The sequence below is a fragment of the Centropristis striata genome, chromosome 20, assembly GCF_030273125.1.
Source record: "Centropristis striata isolate RG_2023a ecotype Rhode Island chromosome 20, C.striata_1.0, whole genome shotgun sequence".
NCBI lineage: Eukaryota > Metazoa > Chordata > Actinopteri > Perciformes > Serranidae > Centropristis > Centropristis striata.
In genome coordinates, this window is record NC_081536.1 from 32,951,464 (window position 1) to 32,968,441 (window position 16,978).

Genomic DNA, 16,978 nt, shown 5'->3' on the forward strand with positions numbered 1-16,978 from the left:
AGTTCCCCCTGCTGGCGACTGAGTGGAACTGCAGCGTCCAATGTTCAGTCGTGGAAAACATTATAAGACCAATCAAATCAATCAATCAATCAATCAATCAAAATTACTTTATTCATCCTTGTTTTCTGTCATTTCTTGTTCATTTTAACGCCTGGTAGAACTAAGGGTACATTTGTTTGGACAAATGTAATGTTAACAACACAATTTTAAAAAAAAATTCTACCAGATAATAACCGAATTTCCTCAGAAAAATGACAAAAAAAACACAAAATGACAAAAAAAAAGAGACTTAAACCCCCCCCCCCCCCCCCCCAATAACTGTAAAAATGACCAAAAATAACTGTAAAAATGACCAAAACCCCCCACCAAATGACCAAAAAACCCCACCAAATGACCAAAAATAAATGTAAAAATGACCAAAAAAAAGACACAAAATGAACAAAAATTTATGTAAAAAGGACAACAAAAAAAACAAAATGACAAAAAAATAAATGTAAAAATGACAAAAAAAATAATAATGTAAACATGACTTTAAAAACCCCCCACAAAATGACCAAAAATAAATGTTAAAATGACCAAAAAAAGACACAAAATGACCAAAAATAACTAAAAATTACCAAAAAAAATACAAAATGACCAGAAATGAATGTAAAAAGGACAAAAAAAGATACAAAATGACAAAAAAAATAACTGTAAAAAGGACCAAAAAAACCCTGTGAAAATGACTAAAAAAGACACAAAATGACAAAAAAAATTACTGTAAAAATGACCAAAAAGGACACAGAATTATCGAAATAGACACAAATTGACCAAAATACAGTCATGGAAGGGAAAAAAATTAGGCTTCCACGTCGACATCTCAGGGCCTCGCTGACGTCATCACGTACCCTGCGTGGAGGCGGAGCCACAGCCGCTGGTGTCAGTAATGTAGATTTTAGAGATCAAAACATCGGAGTTTTTCACCGTTTCTGAATAAAATAACGTCCGTCAGTGGGCTGTTAACACCGTCACCGACCCGGGACAAACACGGTACACTACCTGTCTACCAGAACGAGCCGCCGGGAACCATGTCTGCGGGCTCCGGGAACAGAAACACGAACACGGAACCGTGGGGAAGCTTCGATGATAACCTCATCCAGGTGAGCTAACATGCTAACCACACAGCTAACAGGCTAACGGGAGAGCTAACCACAAAGCTAACAGGCTAACAGGAGAACTAACTACACAGCTAACAGGCTAACTGACAGGCTAACAGGAGAGCTAAGTAACCATGGTGCTAATCGGGAGCGAACTTCCCAACAGGCTAGCTGAGATGCTAACAAGCTAACTAACCCGTCAGACCTGTTTATTAGCGTAAGATAGCAAAGATAACTTACCTGTGCTAACTTAGCATGCTAACAGACAGTTTCTCAGGGCTGTGAAGAGTTTTCGACATGATAAACAAAGTAACTGACAGACAGCTGAGCAGGTAAACAAACTAGAAACACCTGAGTGACGTCATGGTCAGTGGAAGAAGTAATCTAAGCTACATGCAGTAAAAGTACACAAGTATTCTCAGCTCCATGCAGTAAAAGTACACAAGTATTCTCAGCTTAATGCAGTAAAAGTACACAAGTATTCTCAGCTTCATGCAGTAAAAGTACACAAGTATTCTCATCTTCATACAGTAAAAGTATACAAGTATTCTCATCTTCATACAGTAAAAGTATACAAGTATTCTCAGCTTCATACAGTAAAAGTATACAAGTATTCTCAGCTCCATGCAGTAAAAGTACACAAGTATTCTCAGCTTAATGCAGTAAAAGTACATACTTATTCTCAGCTTCAAACAGTAAAAGTACACAAGTATTCTCAGCTCCATGCAGTATAAGTACACAAGCATTCTCAGCTTAATGCAGTAAAAGTACACAAGTATTCTCAGCTTAATGCAGTAAAAGTACACAAGTATTCTCAGCTTAATGCAGTAAAAGTACACAAGTATTCTCAGCTCCATGCAGTAAAAGTACACAAGTATTCTCAGCTCCATGCAGTAAAAGTACATACTTATTCTCAGCTTAATGCAGTAAAAGTACACAAGTATTCTCAGCTCCATGCAGTATAAGTACACAAGTATTCTCAGCTTAATGCAGTAAAAGTAAACAAGTATTCTCATCTTAATGCAGTAAAAGTACACAAGTATTCTCATCTTCATACAGTAAAAGTATACAAGTATTCTCATCTTCATACAGTAAAAGTATACAAGTATTCTCAGCTTCATACAGTAAAAGTACACAAGTATTCTCAGCTCCATGCAGTAAAAGTACACAAGGATTCTCAGCTTAATGCAGTAAAAGTACACAAGTATTCTCAGCTTTGCAGGAACATTTTGTGCTGCTTTTGGATCTATAAATGAATAAAAGAACCAAGTGATGATTGGATATTTTCTCTGAATGTTAACCGTTAACGCCGCCCCTCCCGTGGCGTGCGCAGGGCGGCGGCTCGGCCGTCATCGACATGGAGAACATGGACGACACGTCGGGCTCGAGCTTCGAGGACATGGGAGAGATGCACCAGAGGATGAAGGAGGAGGAGGAGGTGACCGCCGAGGCCGCCGCCGCCGAGGACGACCCCACCGAGGACGGAGAGTTCCTCGGCATGAAGGGGATCAAGGGCCAGCTGGGCCGCCAGGTGGCCGACGAGGTGAGCCAGGGGTCAGAGGTCAGCGGGGGGGCAAAGTCCAGTACCTGTACTACAAGGTTTCGCATTGATTACCTAGACTGTGGCAGCCCACCAGACTCTCATGTGCTGTGCTAACGTCACATTTCAAGCTACTGAAAGTCTTTTTACGTGATTTATAATAAAGAAATATTTTATGTTGTGTTGCCGTTGCTGAGCAGAGTGTCTGTCACCCGTCAGTCAGTCTAAGCCCCGCCCCCACCTCTCCGTCCTCCTCCGAGACATGAGGCGCATTCAAACACTGACACACACACTGAATTTACTGAGCTGCCCTCCCCACTTCTCCGCTTCAAAACATGATATAGAAACGTGTCTACCTGAACTAAATACTATCAACGAGTCCAATAACGCTGCTGCATTATGCTGTTCGTTAGCCGCGAGCTAACATTAGCTTTTAAAGTTGTTTTAATCACACTGAACTGTGACTAACTGTTTTGAATAACCTCTTATTGCTAAATGCATGCAGCTTTCAAAATAAGAGCACAGTGTCGACCACAGAATTTACAAGAAGGCTGTCAAAATAAGATGCCTTAAATAAAATATACAAGAACCCTTATTCCCCTGCGTGCCCCCAGACCCCTCTAGCCAGATATTTCTCGCCCCTGGCTGGCTGCTCCGTGTTCTAGTGGAAAGCATGTTGACAGAAACTAAACATGTCACAGCAGGATAACAAAGATTCTATAATACGGTATCTCCAGACTGTGACAAATGTTCTGTGAGGTATTTGCTCTCATTTAGCTCTCAAAGTGCACAAGATTGATGCATTTTACTTAGAAATGTACAACATTTTCTGTGTCCCATAAAATCCTGTGGTAAACACTGTTATACCATCATATATACTACGTCCTGATTCACAGTATGTCAGTACAAGTATTCTCTTCCTAACTGATGATACATTCAAGGACTGTGGGAAAGTTAAAACTCTGAAGATAATGTCTGTTTTTACAGTTTGTTTCTGTGATAAATGTTGCATTTGGACAGTTTTTTGGGGTTCAGAGGGTTAACGTGAGTCTGACTCACCTGTGTGATGCGTTCAGGTGTGGCAGGCGGGGAAGCGTCAGGCCTCCAAAGCCTTCAACCTGTACGCCAACATCGACATCCTGAGGCCGTACTTCGATGTGGAGCCGGTTCAGGTCCGCAGCAGGTAGGACGCCGCCGCCGCCACTTCCTGTTTCCTGTCGGTGATGCTAACTGATGCTAACTGTTGCTAACTGTTGCTAACTGTCTCCTCTTAGGCTGATTGAGTCCATGATACCTGTCCGCATGATCAACTTCCCCCAGGTACACACATACACACACACACACACACACACTTCCTGTCTCCTCTCCAACACCTGCAGATCCCTCGTGAAAGATTTTCACAATAAGAGCGCTCCTCAGGTCTGACAGTTTGTGCTTCCTGTCTGTAGAAGATCGCCGGCGAGCTGTACGGCCCTCTGATGCTCGTCTTCACTCTGGTGGCGATCCTGCTGCACGGCATGAAAACGTCAGGCACCGTCATCGTAAGAACACACACACACACACACACACACACACACACACACACACACACACTGAAAGCATGTCTACACTTCCTTTAATGTGCATTACTTAAACGCAAGAATTCCAATGACCTTGTTCTAGGGTAATGATTACCGGTATTCCCAACGGTTAGTAATACCGTTTCAAATGAAAACACTGAGTTTCCCGAGTCGGAAAGGGAGGTAACTTCAGCTCGCGGTTTTCTTCAACAAACTCTGAGTTTCTCTCTTCGTCTCCGCCCTCTTTCAGAGACAGACACGCCGTTTCATTTCCTCACTGTTCAGCAGCTGCACAACAACTGCAGCCGCGAACTGTGCACAGCGTCCACCGCTTATTGTAAACAAACCAGCATGCTAACTGTACACGTGGTGTCCGCTGCTGATCGTAAACAAACCGGCTTCCCTAACTGACTGCTGGTGCTTGTTGTAAACAAACGGAGGTCGCTAACTGAGCACATCCTGCTGCAGCACATACACACTGTAAGGCTACAGAGCTAATTGTTAGCCTGTTAGCATTGTGCTACTGCGCAGCACTGCTGCTGCTCTGTCGCACGTCACTATAGTCTCCTCCCACCTCGTTCTGCACTATGAAAGGGATCGTATAAATCCACATTACTTTGTTTAATATGTTAGTGTATGCACATATGATTTCTACCTGAGGTACAACAAACACTGACAGTGTCCTTTCACTAACAGTTCTTCTGACATGTGTAAGACTAGATCTCATACATGAGCACTGAATGTGAAGAAGAGTATATTTATCTACATGCCCAAAGTGCAGTTACCTCTTCTGGCCACAAGGTGCCATCTTGCACAATTTTCACATTTATTTTTTATTTATTTATCAATCAATCAATCAATCAAACTTTATTTATATAGCGCTTTTCATACATATAAATGCAACTCAAAGCTTATTTGCTCATTTATGGTATTATTTGAATGTTTCTGCCTCATTAATTTGTTCAAAATGGTAACGTTGCTTTTATTTGCACATTTGATTTCTACTAGAGGTACATAAAACAGGGAGTTTTCTTTCTTTACCAGTACTTTTTGAACACATTTAACAATATAGTGATAATATTGATAACCGTGATATGAAATTTTCATATCGTTACATCTCTACCTTGTACATATTTGTACCTGAGCAAATCTAAGTCTTGAATCTACTGTCTGTCTGTCTGTCTGTGCAGAGGGAGGGCACCCTGATGGGAACAGCCATAGGAACATGTTTTGGTTACTGGCTGGGCGTTTCCTCCTTCATCTACTTCCTGGCGTACCTGGTCAACGCTCAGATCACCATGCTGCAGATGCTCTCCCTGCTGGTCAGTGATAATCTCTCTTTTTACACTTTCTTTCTCAATAAACGGCAGATTTTTGGGGATTTCTTTATCTAAAACATTCTTCTGAAACCAGCCGACAGGTTTTTTTTACATAAACTGTTTAAGGGTTTGAACCATAACTGGGTAACTTTGATGCTTAATAACAGCAAAGGAGTTTACAGGTGGATCTCAATAAATTAGAATATCATAGAAAAGTTTATTTATGTCAATAATTAAATTCAAAAAGGTGAAATAACACATTATATAGATCCATTACACACAGAATGAAACATTTAATGCCTTAATTTATTTAATTTCTTCTCATTATAATGATTATGGCTTACATTTAATGAAGACCTAAAATTCACCGTCTCAAAAAAATTGAATATTACAAAAGACCAATTTTAATAAGTATGTCTAATATGGAAATGTTGGCCTCTGAGAAGTATGTCCATCTTATAATGACTTTTTATCTCATAATTTGGACTTTTTTATCTCAAAATTATGACTTCTTATCTAAAAATGTCAACTATTTATCTCATAATTATGACTTTTTATCCCATTTTTTCAACTTTGTTTTATCTCAAAATGATGTCCTTGTATCTAATAATTTTAAGTTTTATTCTCATAATTATGACTTTTATCTCAAAATTTCAACTTTTTATCTCATAATTATGACTTTTTATCTCATTTTTTCAACATTGTTTAAATCTCATAATTATGACTTTTATCTCAAAATGAATATTACAAAAAATGTCCTGGAAAGTATGTCCATCTATATGACTCAATACTTGGTTTAGGCTGTTTGACTTGAACTACTGGAAATATTGGACTTTTCCGACATATTCTAATGTATTGAGATGATCCTGTAAATGACTGAGTGACATCACTTCCTGTCTCTGTCTCAGGGTTACGGTCTGTTTGGTCACTGCGTCGTCCTCCTCATCACCTACAACATCCACTTCCACTTCCTGTTCTACGTGCTCTGGCTGCTGTGTGGAGGCCTGTCCACGCTGCGCATGGTGAGGACCGCGTTTCCCATCAGCCCCCTCTGCTCTCCTGCAGCCGTGCACTCACCTGGTGTGTGTTTGTCTCCCTTCAGGTGGCGGCTCTGCTGTCTCGTACGGTGGGTCAGACTCCTCGTCTCCTCCTCTGTGGGACGCTGTCGCTGCTGCACATGCTCTTCCTGCTCTACCTCCACTTCGCCTACCACAAGATCGTAGAAGGTCAGTTTTGTTGTTGTTTTGTGTCAGAGTGAGACCTCCTGTTGTTGTTTTGTGTCAGAGTGAGACCTCCTGTCTTGTTGTTTTGTGTCAGAGTGAGACCTCCTGTCTTGTTGTTGTTTTGTGTCAGAGTGAGACCTCCTGTTGTTGTTTATTTGTCAGAGTGAGACCTCCTGTCGTCTTGTTGTTTATTTGTCAGAGTGAGACCTCCTGTCGTTGTTTTGTGTCAGAGTGAGACCTCCTGTCGTTGTCTTGTTGTTTATTTGTCAGAGTGAGACCTCCTGTCGTTGTTTTGTGTCAGAGTGAGACCTCCTGTCATTGTTTTGTTGTTGTTTTGTGTCAGAGTGAGACCTCCTGTCGTTGTTTTGTGTCAGTGAGACCTCCTGTCGTTGTTGTTTTGTGTCAGAGTGAGACCTCCTGTCGTTGTTGTTTTGTGTCAGAGTGAGACCTCCTGTCGTTGTTGTTGTTTTGTGTCAGAGTGAGACCTCCTGTCGTTGTTTTGTTGTTTATTTGTCAGAGTGAGACCTCCTGTTGTTGTTTTGTGTCAGAGTGAGACCTCCTGTTGTTGTTTTGTGTCAGAGTGAGACCTCCTGTTGTTGTTTTGTGTCAGAGTGAGACCTCCTGTCATTGTTTTGTGTCAGAGTGAGACCTCCTGTCATTGTTTTGTTGTTGTTTTGTGTCAGAGTGAGACCTCCTGTCATTGTTTTGTTGTTGTTTTGTGTCAGAGTGAGACCTCCTGTCATTGTTTTGTTGTTGTTTTGTGTCAGAGTGAGACCTCCTGTCATTGTTTTGTGTCAGAGTGAGACCTCCTGTCATTGTTTTGTTGTTGTTTTGTGTCAGAGTGAGACCTCCTGTCATTGTTTTGTGTCAGAGTGAGACCTCCTGTTGTTGTTTTGTGTCAGAGTGAGCCCTCCTGTCGTTGTTTTGTTGTTGTTTATTTGTCAGAGTGAGACCTCCTGTCTTTGTGTTTTCAGGGCTGCTGGACTCTCTGGAAGGACCCAACATGATGCCGATGCAGCGGGTGGCCAGAGACGTGCCTGAACTGACACTAAACGCCACATTGAGGAGCCTGGGGCCCCTGCTGAGGGCCCACTGAGGCCCTCCACACAGAAAACATCTCTTCATGTTTAAGTTGATCAGTTTCTCTATTTGTACATTTTTTTATTCTCTCTGTCTGTGATATTTTGGGTTATTTCATGTTCAGATGTATTTATAGTTTCTGTACAGAGACTCTAATAAACTTTATGGGTCAACGTGTTTGTTTTTATAAATATATAACCATTATATATGTGAGCCTTCCTTAGTTTCTTTATGCTACAATTTAAGCTTCAAGAGAGCTAAAACATCAACACTGCAATAAATACAAATAAATGTACAGTTAAAATGTCTTTTTAAATTAATCCAAAACTTCTGCAAGTTGTTAAAACTTAAAAAAAAAAAATTTTTGGAATCATTTTAACCATTATTAGAAATGTATTTGTATTGCAAGAAAAAAAGATTCACATAATTTAGCAAAAATAACTTTTATACAAAAACTATATGTTAGTTATGTTAAGAATTATAAGATTATATTTTCTATTTAAAACTTTATTTTCTATCAGAATATGGATTCAGAAAAAGTGGACTGTTCCTTTTTAGATATTTAAGATTTGTTTCATCCATTACTGTCAATTATTTTCAAAATTATTTTATTTTTTACATTTATATTTATAAAAAAATATATATGTATCGCATGTATATATTTCTTTGTTACTGTCATTAATATTATCACAATAATTATTTGTATTATATAATAGTCACCAAAAAAAACAAAGGGCAGACTTTTACTTTGAAATATATGAATTGTTAACTTTGCCCTGTGCGCAGCCTGTCAGGTACTTCCTTCCCACCCCCTAACTGGTTTCCGCCTCCAGTCTGAACCAATCAGAGGCGGGGAAATCTAGACAGCTGAGATTCAGCCAATCAAAGGGGACGGACAAGATTGTGCAAGACAGCAGTGTACCCGCGAGACCCTGCTCAGGGCTTACACAATAGTCGTTACAGTTACGTACATTCGGACGTCAGCACGCAGAGCGTCATTTCCATGCAGCGCGGGAAGACGTGGCGCGAACAGCAGAGGCAGCAGGGAGGATGAAGGTGTATTTCTGCGGGAGTATCCGCGGCGGCAGAGATGACGCGCACCTTTACCTGAGGATCGTTCAGAAGCTGCAGAGCTACGGGACCGTGCTGACCGAGCACGTGAGCAGCGCCGAACTCACCGACAGAGGTCAGAGGTCACACACACACACACACACACACACACATACACACTGCAGCGTTTAACTGACCTCAGGTGTAGAACATGTGCACAGCGTCACTCTGCTGCAGCAGACTCCATTGATAAAAGCATCATTTTAACAGCAGTGTTGTTGTGTTCCTGCAGACACACCTGACAAAGCATCAATATATATTTTTTATTCATCACCATCGTTATGTTGGTAATTCGGCATATTTTTTTGATTGATTTATTGTCATGAACTCAAAGCTATATTAGTTTATTTTGCCTTCATACTGATTAATGCGTAAAAACTCACAAAATTGGCCAAATAACATGAAAACGTCCTTTAATTTATACCTGTAATGATCTAGGTTTTTCAGTTAACTTTTTGTGTTTCAGCCTTTTAAAAACTCCTTTAAAAAATCCATTAAAAACTCCCTAATAAATGACATGCATTGATCTATAACTCTGCTGAACCAGACTTCATTGATAAAAGCATCATTTTAACAGCAGTGTTGTTGTGTTCCTGCAGACAGACCTGACAAAGCATTAATATATATGTTTTATTCATCACCATCGTTATGTTGGTAATTCGGCATATTTTTTGATTGATTTATTGTCATGAACTCAAAGCTATATTAGTTTATTTTGCCTTCATACTGATTAATGCGTAAAAACTCACAAAATTGGCCAAATAACATGAAAACGTCCTTTAATTTATACCTGTAATGATCTAGGTTTTTCAGTTAACTTTTTGTGTTTCAGCCTTTTAAAAAATCCATCAAAAACTCCCTAATAAATGTCATGCATTGATCTATAACTCTGCTGAACCAGACTTCATTGATAAAAGCATCATTTTAACAGCAGTGTTGTTGTGTTCCTGCAGACACACCTGACAAAACATTAATTCAGACTTTTTCCACATCAGCATCAGTTAATTCTGCATCCTTTAGATCTGTTTATTGACATTAAATCACAGTAAAATCACTGTGTTTTGCTTCATACTGATTAATGCGTAAAAAGAAAAACATATAATTGGCCAAGTAACCCTGCCATACAGAGTCTAACTGCAGGAACTATGTAAAGGTAAAACTGAGAAAAACTGCTTTAAAGTTGTTTAACGTTTTTTAACTGACCAGCCAAATTGGTTATAATTAAGTAAAGATATGACACTTATGTCTACATGTATTGATGTCATTTTCATGCTAAAAAATCATGACGATTTATTTGACCTTTGACCCAAAAAATGTATTTACTGCACTCTGGTTTTGCTGTAAAAGGTTCCAATAGTGATGTTGTTGTCTTCAGCTTTTATATTTTGTTTTCAGTGAATAAACATTTTCAAATGTATTTTGTTATAAACTGTTTTCAAATATTTGTGTATTTTAGACTTAATATTATAAAGTAATGGGATATTTTAGTCTTTATATAATTGTATCTAACTTTTTTCTGGATTTTGTAGTTACTGCAATTTTTATATCGTTATTTCTCTGAAATAAAGCAAAATTTTAATCTAAAACTTTAATTGTAACTTAATTTTGACCAAAAACGTAGTTACTGCAGTTAGACTTTGTAGGGCAGAATACAAAACCATCCTTTAATTTACACCTTTTAATGATAACAAAAAGTTAACTTTTCTGTTATTTGTTGTATTTCAGCCTCTTCAAAGTTAATTAAACTGATCAACAATCAATAAAAACTCCCTAATAGATTTAATCCATTGATTTACAACCTTTAATCAAACCGAACTCCATTCAGAAAACCATCATTTAATCAGCAGTGTTCTTGTGTTCTTGCAGACAGACCTGGCAAAGCATCAAGTTACATTTGTTATTCATCACCATGGTGATGTTGGTAATTCTGCATATTTTTGATCAAGATATTGTAATTAAATCAACGCTTAATCAATAATCTTTATCACTTAATGCTCCCACACCTGTCAGAGACACAACACCTGGTGGTGACGTCATTCTGATCAGAGTCAGTTTCAGGGAGTTAACGGAGAGTTTGGACTGATGGATGAAACCGATCAATAAGATCAATAAGAGGTAGTCAGGTGTGTGTGTGTGATGTCACTGAGCTGCTGTGCTCTGATTGGACAGGAGAGGACGCCGTCGCAGCCGGAGATAAATTCATCCACGACAGAGACGTGTCCTGGCTGCAGCAGTCTGACGGTGAGACAAACGATCAATAAATCAATCGATCAATAACCTGATCAGACTGCAGGTGTGTGACCTCTGACCCTGTGTGACCTCTGACCCCTGTAGTGGTGGTTGCCGAGGTAACCCAGCCGTCTCTGGGCGTCGGCTACGAGCTCGGCCGAGCGATCGACATGAAGAAGAAAATCTTCTGTCTGTTCAGACCGTCGTCAGGACGACGTGAGGACACTACTGCTTCCTTCCTTCCTTCCTTCCTTCCTCTCTTCCTCCCTTCCTTGTTTCCTCATTCCTCCCTTGTTTCCTTCCTTCCTCCCTTCCTCGGTTCCTTCCCTCCTTCCTTCCTTCCTTCCTTCCTTCCTTCCTTCCTTCCTTCCTTCCTTCCTCCCTCATTCCTTGGTTCCTCGGTTGGTTGCTTCCTTCCTCCTTCCTTCCTTCCTTCCTTCCTCCCTCATTCCTTGGTTCCTTGGTTCCTTCCTTCCCTCCTTCCTTCCTTCCTCCCTCCTTCCTTGGTTCCTCGGTTCCTCCCTCTCTTCCTCCCTCCCTTGTTTTCTCCTTCCTCTCTCCCTTTCTTCTTCCCTTCTTCCCTCCCTCCCTTCCTTGGTTCCTTCCTTCCTTCTTTCCTCCTCTCCTTCCTCTCTCCCTCATTCATTCCTCCCTCCTTCCTTCCTTCCTCCCTCATTCCTTGGTTCCTCGGTTGCTTCCTTCCTTCCTCCCTCATTCCTTGGTTCCTTGGTTCCTTCCTTCCCTCCTTCCTTCCTTCCTCCCTCATTCCTTGGTTCCTCGGTTCCCTCCTTCCTTCCTTCCTTCCTCCCTCCCTCATTCCTTGGTTCCTTCCCTCCTTCCTACCTTCCTCTCTCATTCCTTGGTCCCTCGGTTCCCTCCTTCTTTCCTTCCTCCCTCATTCCTTCTTTCCTTCCTCCTTCATTCCTTCCTTCCTTCCCTCCCTCCTCAGTTATTTTCTCTCCGTGTGTCTCAGGTTTGTCTGCGATGATCCGCGGCGCCGATGACGGCGTTCTGTTCGTGGTGAAGGATTACAGCGAGGACGAGGTGGAGAACGTTCTGGAAGAGTTCTTTAACAAACTGAAGAGAACCTGAAGAACATCTGTCTGTCCTTTGAAACAATAAAATCTGTTTTCATCTTTATTTTCACTTCTTGGTTTAATTTTTGTTGAATATTTTACACTTTTATATCTGAAAAATACATAAATTCAAACCGTTGATTTTCAAAATAAAATATTTAAATGTTACAAATTCTGTCACATTGAGTTATTTAATTATTTAATATCACAATAATTAAAATTATAAACTGAAATATAATTTAATAAACCTGATCCATAATAAACCTGATCCATAATAAACCTGGTTCAGTTCCTCGGGCGTCCAGCAGGCGGCAGCGCAGCTCAGAGAGTAAAACTCACCTGAGGAGAAACAAAAGCTCCATGTGGTTCTACAGAGAACGTCTGAGGTTCTGCAGGGAACACTTCCTGTGTTCTGAGGAGCAAAGAGACGTTAAACACAGAGTAAAGTTCAGACAGAACCACAGAAAAACCTACATGACACGCCTCAGTCCGGGCCTTTCAAAGAGCCAAGGAACCTTAAAGAACCTATGTGACCTTTTAGGATCCTGATGAATCAGTGAGATTATTTAAGGTTCCAGATAAACCCTTGAGAGAGCCGAAGAACCTAAAGAACCCTGAAAAAATGCTTCAGATGGGAGAGGAACCATTAAAGAACCCAGAGGAACCAGTGAGGTTATTTAAGGTTCCTGAGGAACTGTAAAAAAAAAAAACTGAAAACGCTCCAGAGGGCTGATGAACCTTAAAGAACCATTAAAGAACCCTTCAGAGAGCTGAGGAACCTTAAAGAACCCAGAAGAACCAGCAAGTTTATTTGAGGTTCCTCACAAACCTTTCAGAGGGCCAAGGAACCTTAAAGGACCTGCAGGAACCCTTCAGGGAGCCCAATGACCTTTAAGAATCCTGATGAAATCAGTGAGTTTATTTAAGGTTCAAAACAAACAGAATGAAGAACCTAAAGAACCCTGAAAAAACACTCCAGACGGGAGAGGAATCATTAAAGAACCCAGATGAACCAGGGAGGTTATTTAAGGTTCCTGACAAACGCTGCAGATAGCAGAGGAACCGTGAAATACCCTGAAAACGCTCCAGAGGACTAATGAACCTTTAAGAACCCTTCAGAGAGCCGAGGAACCTTAAAGAACCCAGATGAACCAGTGAGGTCGTTTAAGGTTCCTGACAGACCCTCCGGAGAACCGAGGAACCTTAAAAATATAAAGTCCTGAATCTGAGAACCAGAGGATGTTTTAAAGGTTCTTGACAAATCTGATGGACACCAGAGGACTCACAACAGAACCTTAAAGAACCTTAAAGAACTGTCGCTGGATCAGGTTGTCGGGCAGGTGATTGACAGGCGGTGTGACATCATCAGGAGGGGGCGGAGCCTGACGGAGCAGCTGCTAAAGGTGAAAACTGATTTATTATTAATCAGTTATAAATAATTCACAGACACACACACACACACAGTTCATCAGTTAATGAAGCTTCATTAACTGATGAACTGTGTGTGTGTGTGTGTGTGTGTGTATCACATTGTTCATATATATTAATGATGTCATTTAATCACCTGACTGCAGCTGCAGGTGGAAGGCTTTAAAATTTTACAAAATAAAAGCATTAAAGCATTTTTATCAACAGGAAGTGGGACTCTCCAAATTAAAAGTTGAGAGTTGATTGTGTGTCAATTACTGTGTAAATAAATGCATTTTATATATATAATAAATAAAATACACACATATATATATACACACACACAATTATACATATATCTATATTATATATAGTAACTAAGTATATATAAATTTAGTATAAAAAATAAAATATACATATAAAAATGGTCAAATAAATGTATATAATCATAATTCTACATATATTTATTTTAATCTATAGCATATACATTTAGTATAAAAAATCTACATATATAATAATAATCAAATTATACATTTATATAATGTAAACTATATATAATATAAATATATGTAGAATTATCTATCCATATATATTTAAATTGACATATTATATAATAGTACTCAAATAAATACATTGAACACAGAACTCTACATATATTTATATAACATATAAATATATAAATTAATGGATCCAAAGACGGAGCTACATTTAAAATATTTTATTTGTTTTAAAATATACATCGTTTACAAATTCAGAAAATAAAATCGTTAGTAGAGTTTTAACAGTCTTTTTTTTTTCTTTTAAATCATCCTTTTTTTGTTTTGTAGTTTTATTTTCCAAACAGGAAGTGAAACAAACAATCAGACGAGGAGCGAGGACCTGCAGCCGGGGTCAAAGGTCAACAGCGCCTGTGGAGGCGGGGTTACAATCAGAGTCCAGCTGCTCCTCAGGTGAGGCCCCGGCGGCCATGTTGGACGTCCTCAGAAGAAAAACATTAACTTTTTCCATCTGATTCAGTTTGTTAGCTTGTTAGCCGGCTAACCCACAGACATTTGATTAGCACACAAGCTAACGTAGCCGCTAATGCTAACAGGTTAGCACTGGTGTGTTAGCGTTAAATACATGAAACCAGAATCGTTCAGGTCACGTTGAGAATAAAACGCCGCCAACGTGACGAGACGACAAAAAAACTTTCGTGGTTTTGAAACGAGAGAAAACACGTGAAGGAACCCCCGTCCTCCTGGTGCATGCTGGGACACAGACCGCCAGAATAAGAGCGCTTTTATTTCTGTGTTTCTTATTTTCTCTTTTATTCTGAAAATAAATCCTGTTATTATGGATTCATTCATGATTTTTAACGTTTATTAACCTTTAATAAGTTTTGGAATAAAGGAGGAGAAATTTGCTTTTATTTGTGTGTTCACTCTTTTTTTTTATTTCCTGTCTTTTATTCTGAAAATAAATCCTTTGACAAAAAGATCAATAAATGACTTAATTCATGGTTTAGATGGTTATTAACCTTTAATAAGTTTTGGAATAAAGGAGGAAAAATTTGCTTTTATTTGTGTGTTCACTCTTATTTAACTTCCTGTATTTTATTCTGAAAATAAATCCTGTTATAAAGGATCAAAAAATGAATTAATAATCATGATTTGAATGTTTATTAACCTTTAATAAGTTTGGAAAAAATCGGGAAAAATGAAATTTTATTTGTGTGTTCACTCTTATCTTACTTCCTGTCTTTTATTATGAAAATAAATCCTGTTATAAAGGATCAATAAATTACTTTATTCACGGTTTTGATGTTTATTTACCTTAATAAACTGGGTTTTTTTTACTTTTTAATTTCCTTTTTAACTCTAACTCTGTTTTTAAATGGAGTTTTTTATTATTTTGTTTTCATTGTTTTTTTTTAATGAATTACTATCTTTGTGTATGATTTTATTTTATTTTAATAACTTGTTTTTAAATGTGCTCTATAAATAAACTTTGACTTAAGTTTTGGACTAAAGAAGGAAAAATTAGCTTTTATTTGTGTGTTTACTCGTTTTACTTCCTGTTTTTTATTCTGAAAATAAATCCCCCTTTTAACGCCATGTTTAAATGTCCACGTGCTATAAAGGGTTAATAAGTTCAGACTGACTTTATTAATGTTTGTGACGTGTTTATTAATGTTTCATAAAGCCGTTATTAACTTTTAATACGTTTGTGTTCGCAGGTCGAGTCGTTAATAATAAAACGTTTCTATTCAGTCGACAAAAGAGGAAGAAACAGAGGAGGAGGAGAAGAGGAGCAGGAGGAGGAGGAAAGGAGGAGGAGGAGGAGGAGAAGAGGAGGAGGAGAAGAGGAGGTGGAGGAGAAGAAGGGAGAAACAAAGGAGAGAAAGAGAAGAAGAGCAAGAGGTGAAGAAGGGAGAAACGGAGAGAAAGAGGAGAAGAGGAGGAGGTGAAGAAGGGAGGAACAAAGGAGAGGAAGAGAAGTGGAGGAGGAGAAAGAGGAGGAGGAGAGGAGAGGAGGAGGAGGAAAGGAGGAGGAGAAGAGGAGGTGGAGGAGGAGAGGAGGAGGAGGTGAAGAAGGGAGAAACAAAGGAGAGAAAGAGAAGTGGAGGAGGAGGAGAAAGAGGAGAAAGAGAAGAAGAGGGGGAGGTGAAGGAGAGGAGAAAGAGAAGAGGAGGAGGTCGAGGAGGGAGAAACAAAGGAGAGAAAGAGGAGAAGAAGAGTGTTGGAGGTCGACGTCTCCGATTCTATTCATGAAGAAGAAGAAGAGTCATTAAAGATGCACGAGTCCAGATGTAAAGTCTATTTATACCACACACACACACACACACACACACACACACACACACACACACACACACTAAAGTATTAGCGACCCATTTCTGACGGTAATAAAATGTTAATAATTTAACGGCGCCGCTCGTTCTGCTAATAATTACAGCCGAGAAACGAGCAGAAGAGTAGTGTGTGTGTGTGTGTGTGTGTGTGTGAGAGAGAGTGAGAGAGTGAGTGTGTGTGTGTGTGTGTGTGTGTGTGTGTGTGTGAGAGAGAGAGTGAGTGTGTGTGTGTGTGTGTCTTTGTGCAGCACTCACACTGAAGAAAATGTTTTCTTGAATAATTCAGCAGCAGAGAGTCCGAAAACTGCTGCAGTTAAAGGACCATACCGCCGTTTTTACATGTTTTATTTAGTCAGTGACACACACACACACACACACACACACACACACACACACACACACACACACACACAGTTTCATCTGAACTCAACGACTGGTTTGAAACTTATTTTTTCTTTTTAAAAAT

At 39.4% G+C, this 16,978-nt stretch overlaps 2 protein-coding genes across 2 annotated transcripts; both read left to right on the forward strand.

Annotated features, from left to right (window-relative positions):
* Window positions 1-905: 905 nt before the first annotated feature.
* On the forward strand, window positions 906-8,039 carry yipf3 (Yip1 domain family, member 3). Its single transcript, XM_059323950.1, has 9 exons — window positions 906-1,139; window positions 2,470-2,679; window positions 3,753-3,859; window positions 3,951-3,996; window positions 4,125-4,217; window positions 5,426-5,557; window positions 6,463-6,576; window positions 6,657-6,780; window positions 7,752-8,039. Exons 1-9 carry the CDS (start codon window positions 1,068-1,070, stop codon window positions 7,871-7,873), a joined length of 1,020 nt encoding a protein of 339 aa, XP_059179933.1. The 5' UTR covers window positions 906-1,067; the 3' UTR covers window positions 7,874-8,039.
* An 815-nt stretch (window positions 8,040-8,854) lies between these two features.
* dnph1 (2'-deoxynucleoside 5'-phosphate N-hydrolase 1) lies at window positions 8,855-12,444 on the forward strand. Its single transcript, XM_059323954.1, has 4 exons — window positions 8,855-9,043; window positions 11,137-11,208; window positions 11,302-11,412; window positions 12,170-12,444. Exons 1-4 carry the CDS (start codon window positions 8,908-8,910, stop codon window positions 12,286-12,288), a joined length of 438 nt encoding a protein of 145 aa, XP_059179937.1. The 5' UTR covers window positions 8,855-8,907; the 3' UTR covers window positions 12,289-12,444.
* Window positions 12,445-16,978: the final 4,534 nt, after the last annotated feature.

Bases quoted from the DNA above. Each gene is read 5' to 3' on its own strand.
- yipf3 (XM_059323950.1), top strand. From the start codon at position 1,068: ATGTCTGCGGGCTCCGGGAACAGAAACACGAACACGGAACCGTGGGGA. The intron at 2,680-3,752 runs GTGAGCCAGGGG...TGATGCGTTCAG, and splicing joins GCCGCCAGGTGGCCGACGAG to GTGTGGCAGGCGGGGAAGCG. The intron at 3,997-4,124 runs GTACACACATAC...TCCTGTCTGTAG, and splicing joins GCATGATCAACTTCCCCCAG to AAGATCGCCGGCGAGCTGTA.
- dnph1 (XM_059323954.1), top strand. From the start codon at position 8,908: ATGAAGGTGTATTTCTGCGGGAGTATCCGCGGCGGCAGAGATGACGCG. The intron at 11,209-11,301 runs GTGAGACAAACG...TGACCCCTGTAG, and splicing joins CTGGCTGCAGCAGTCTGACG to TGGTGGTTGCCGAGGTAACC. The intron at 11,413-12,169 runs GTGAGGACACTA...CGTGTGTCTCAG, and splicing joins CAGACCGTCGTCAGGACGAC to GTTTGTCTGCGATGATCCGC.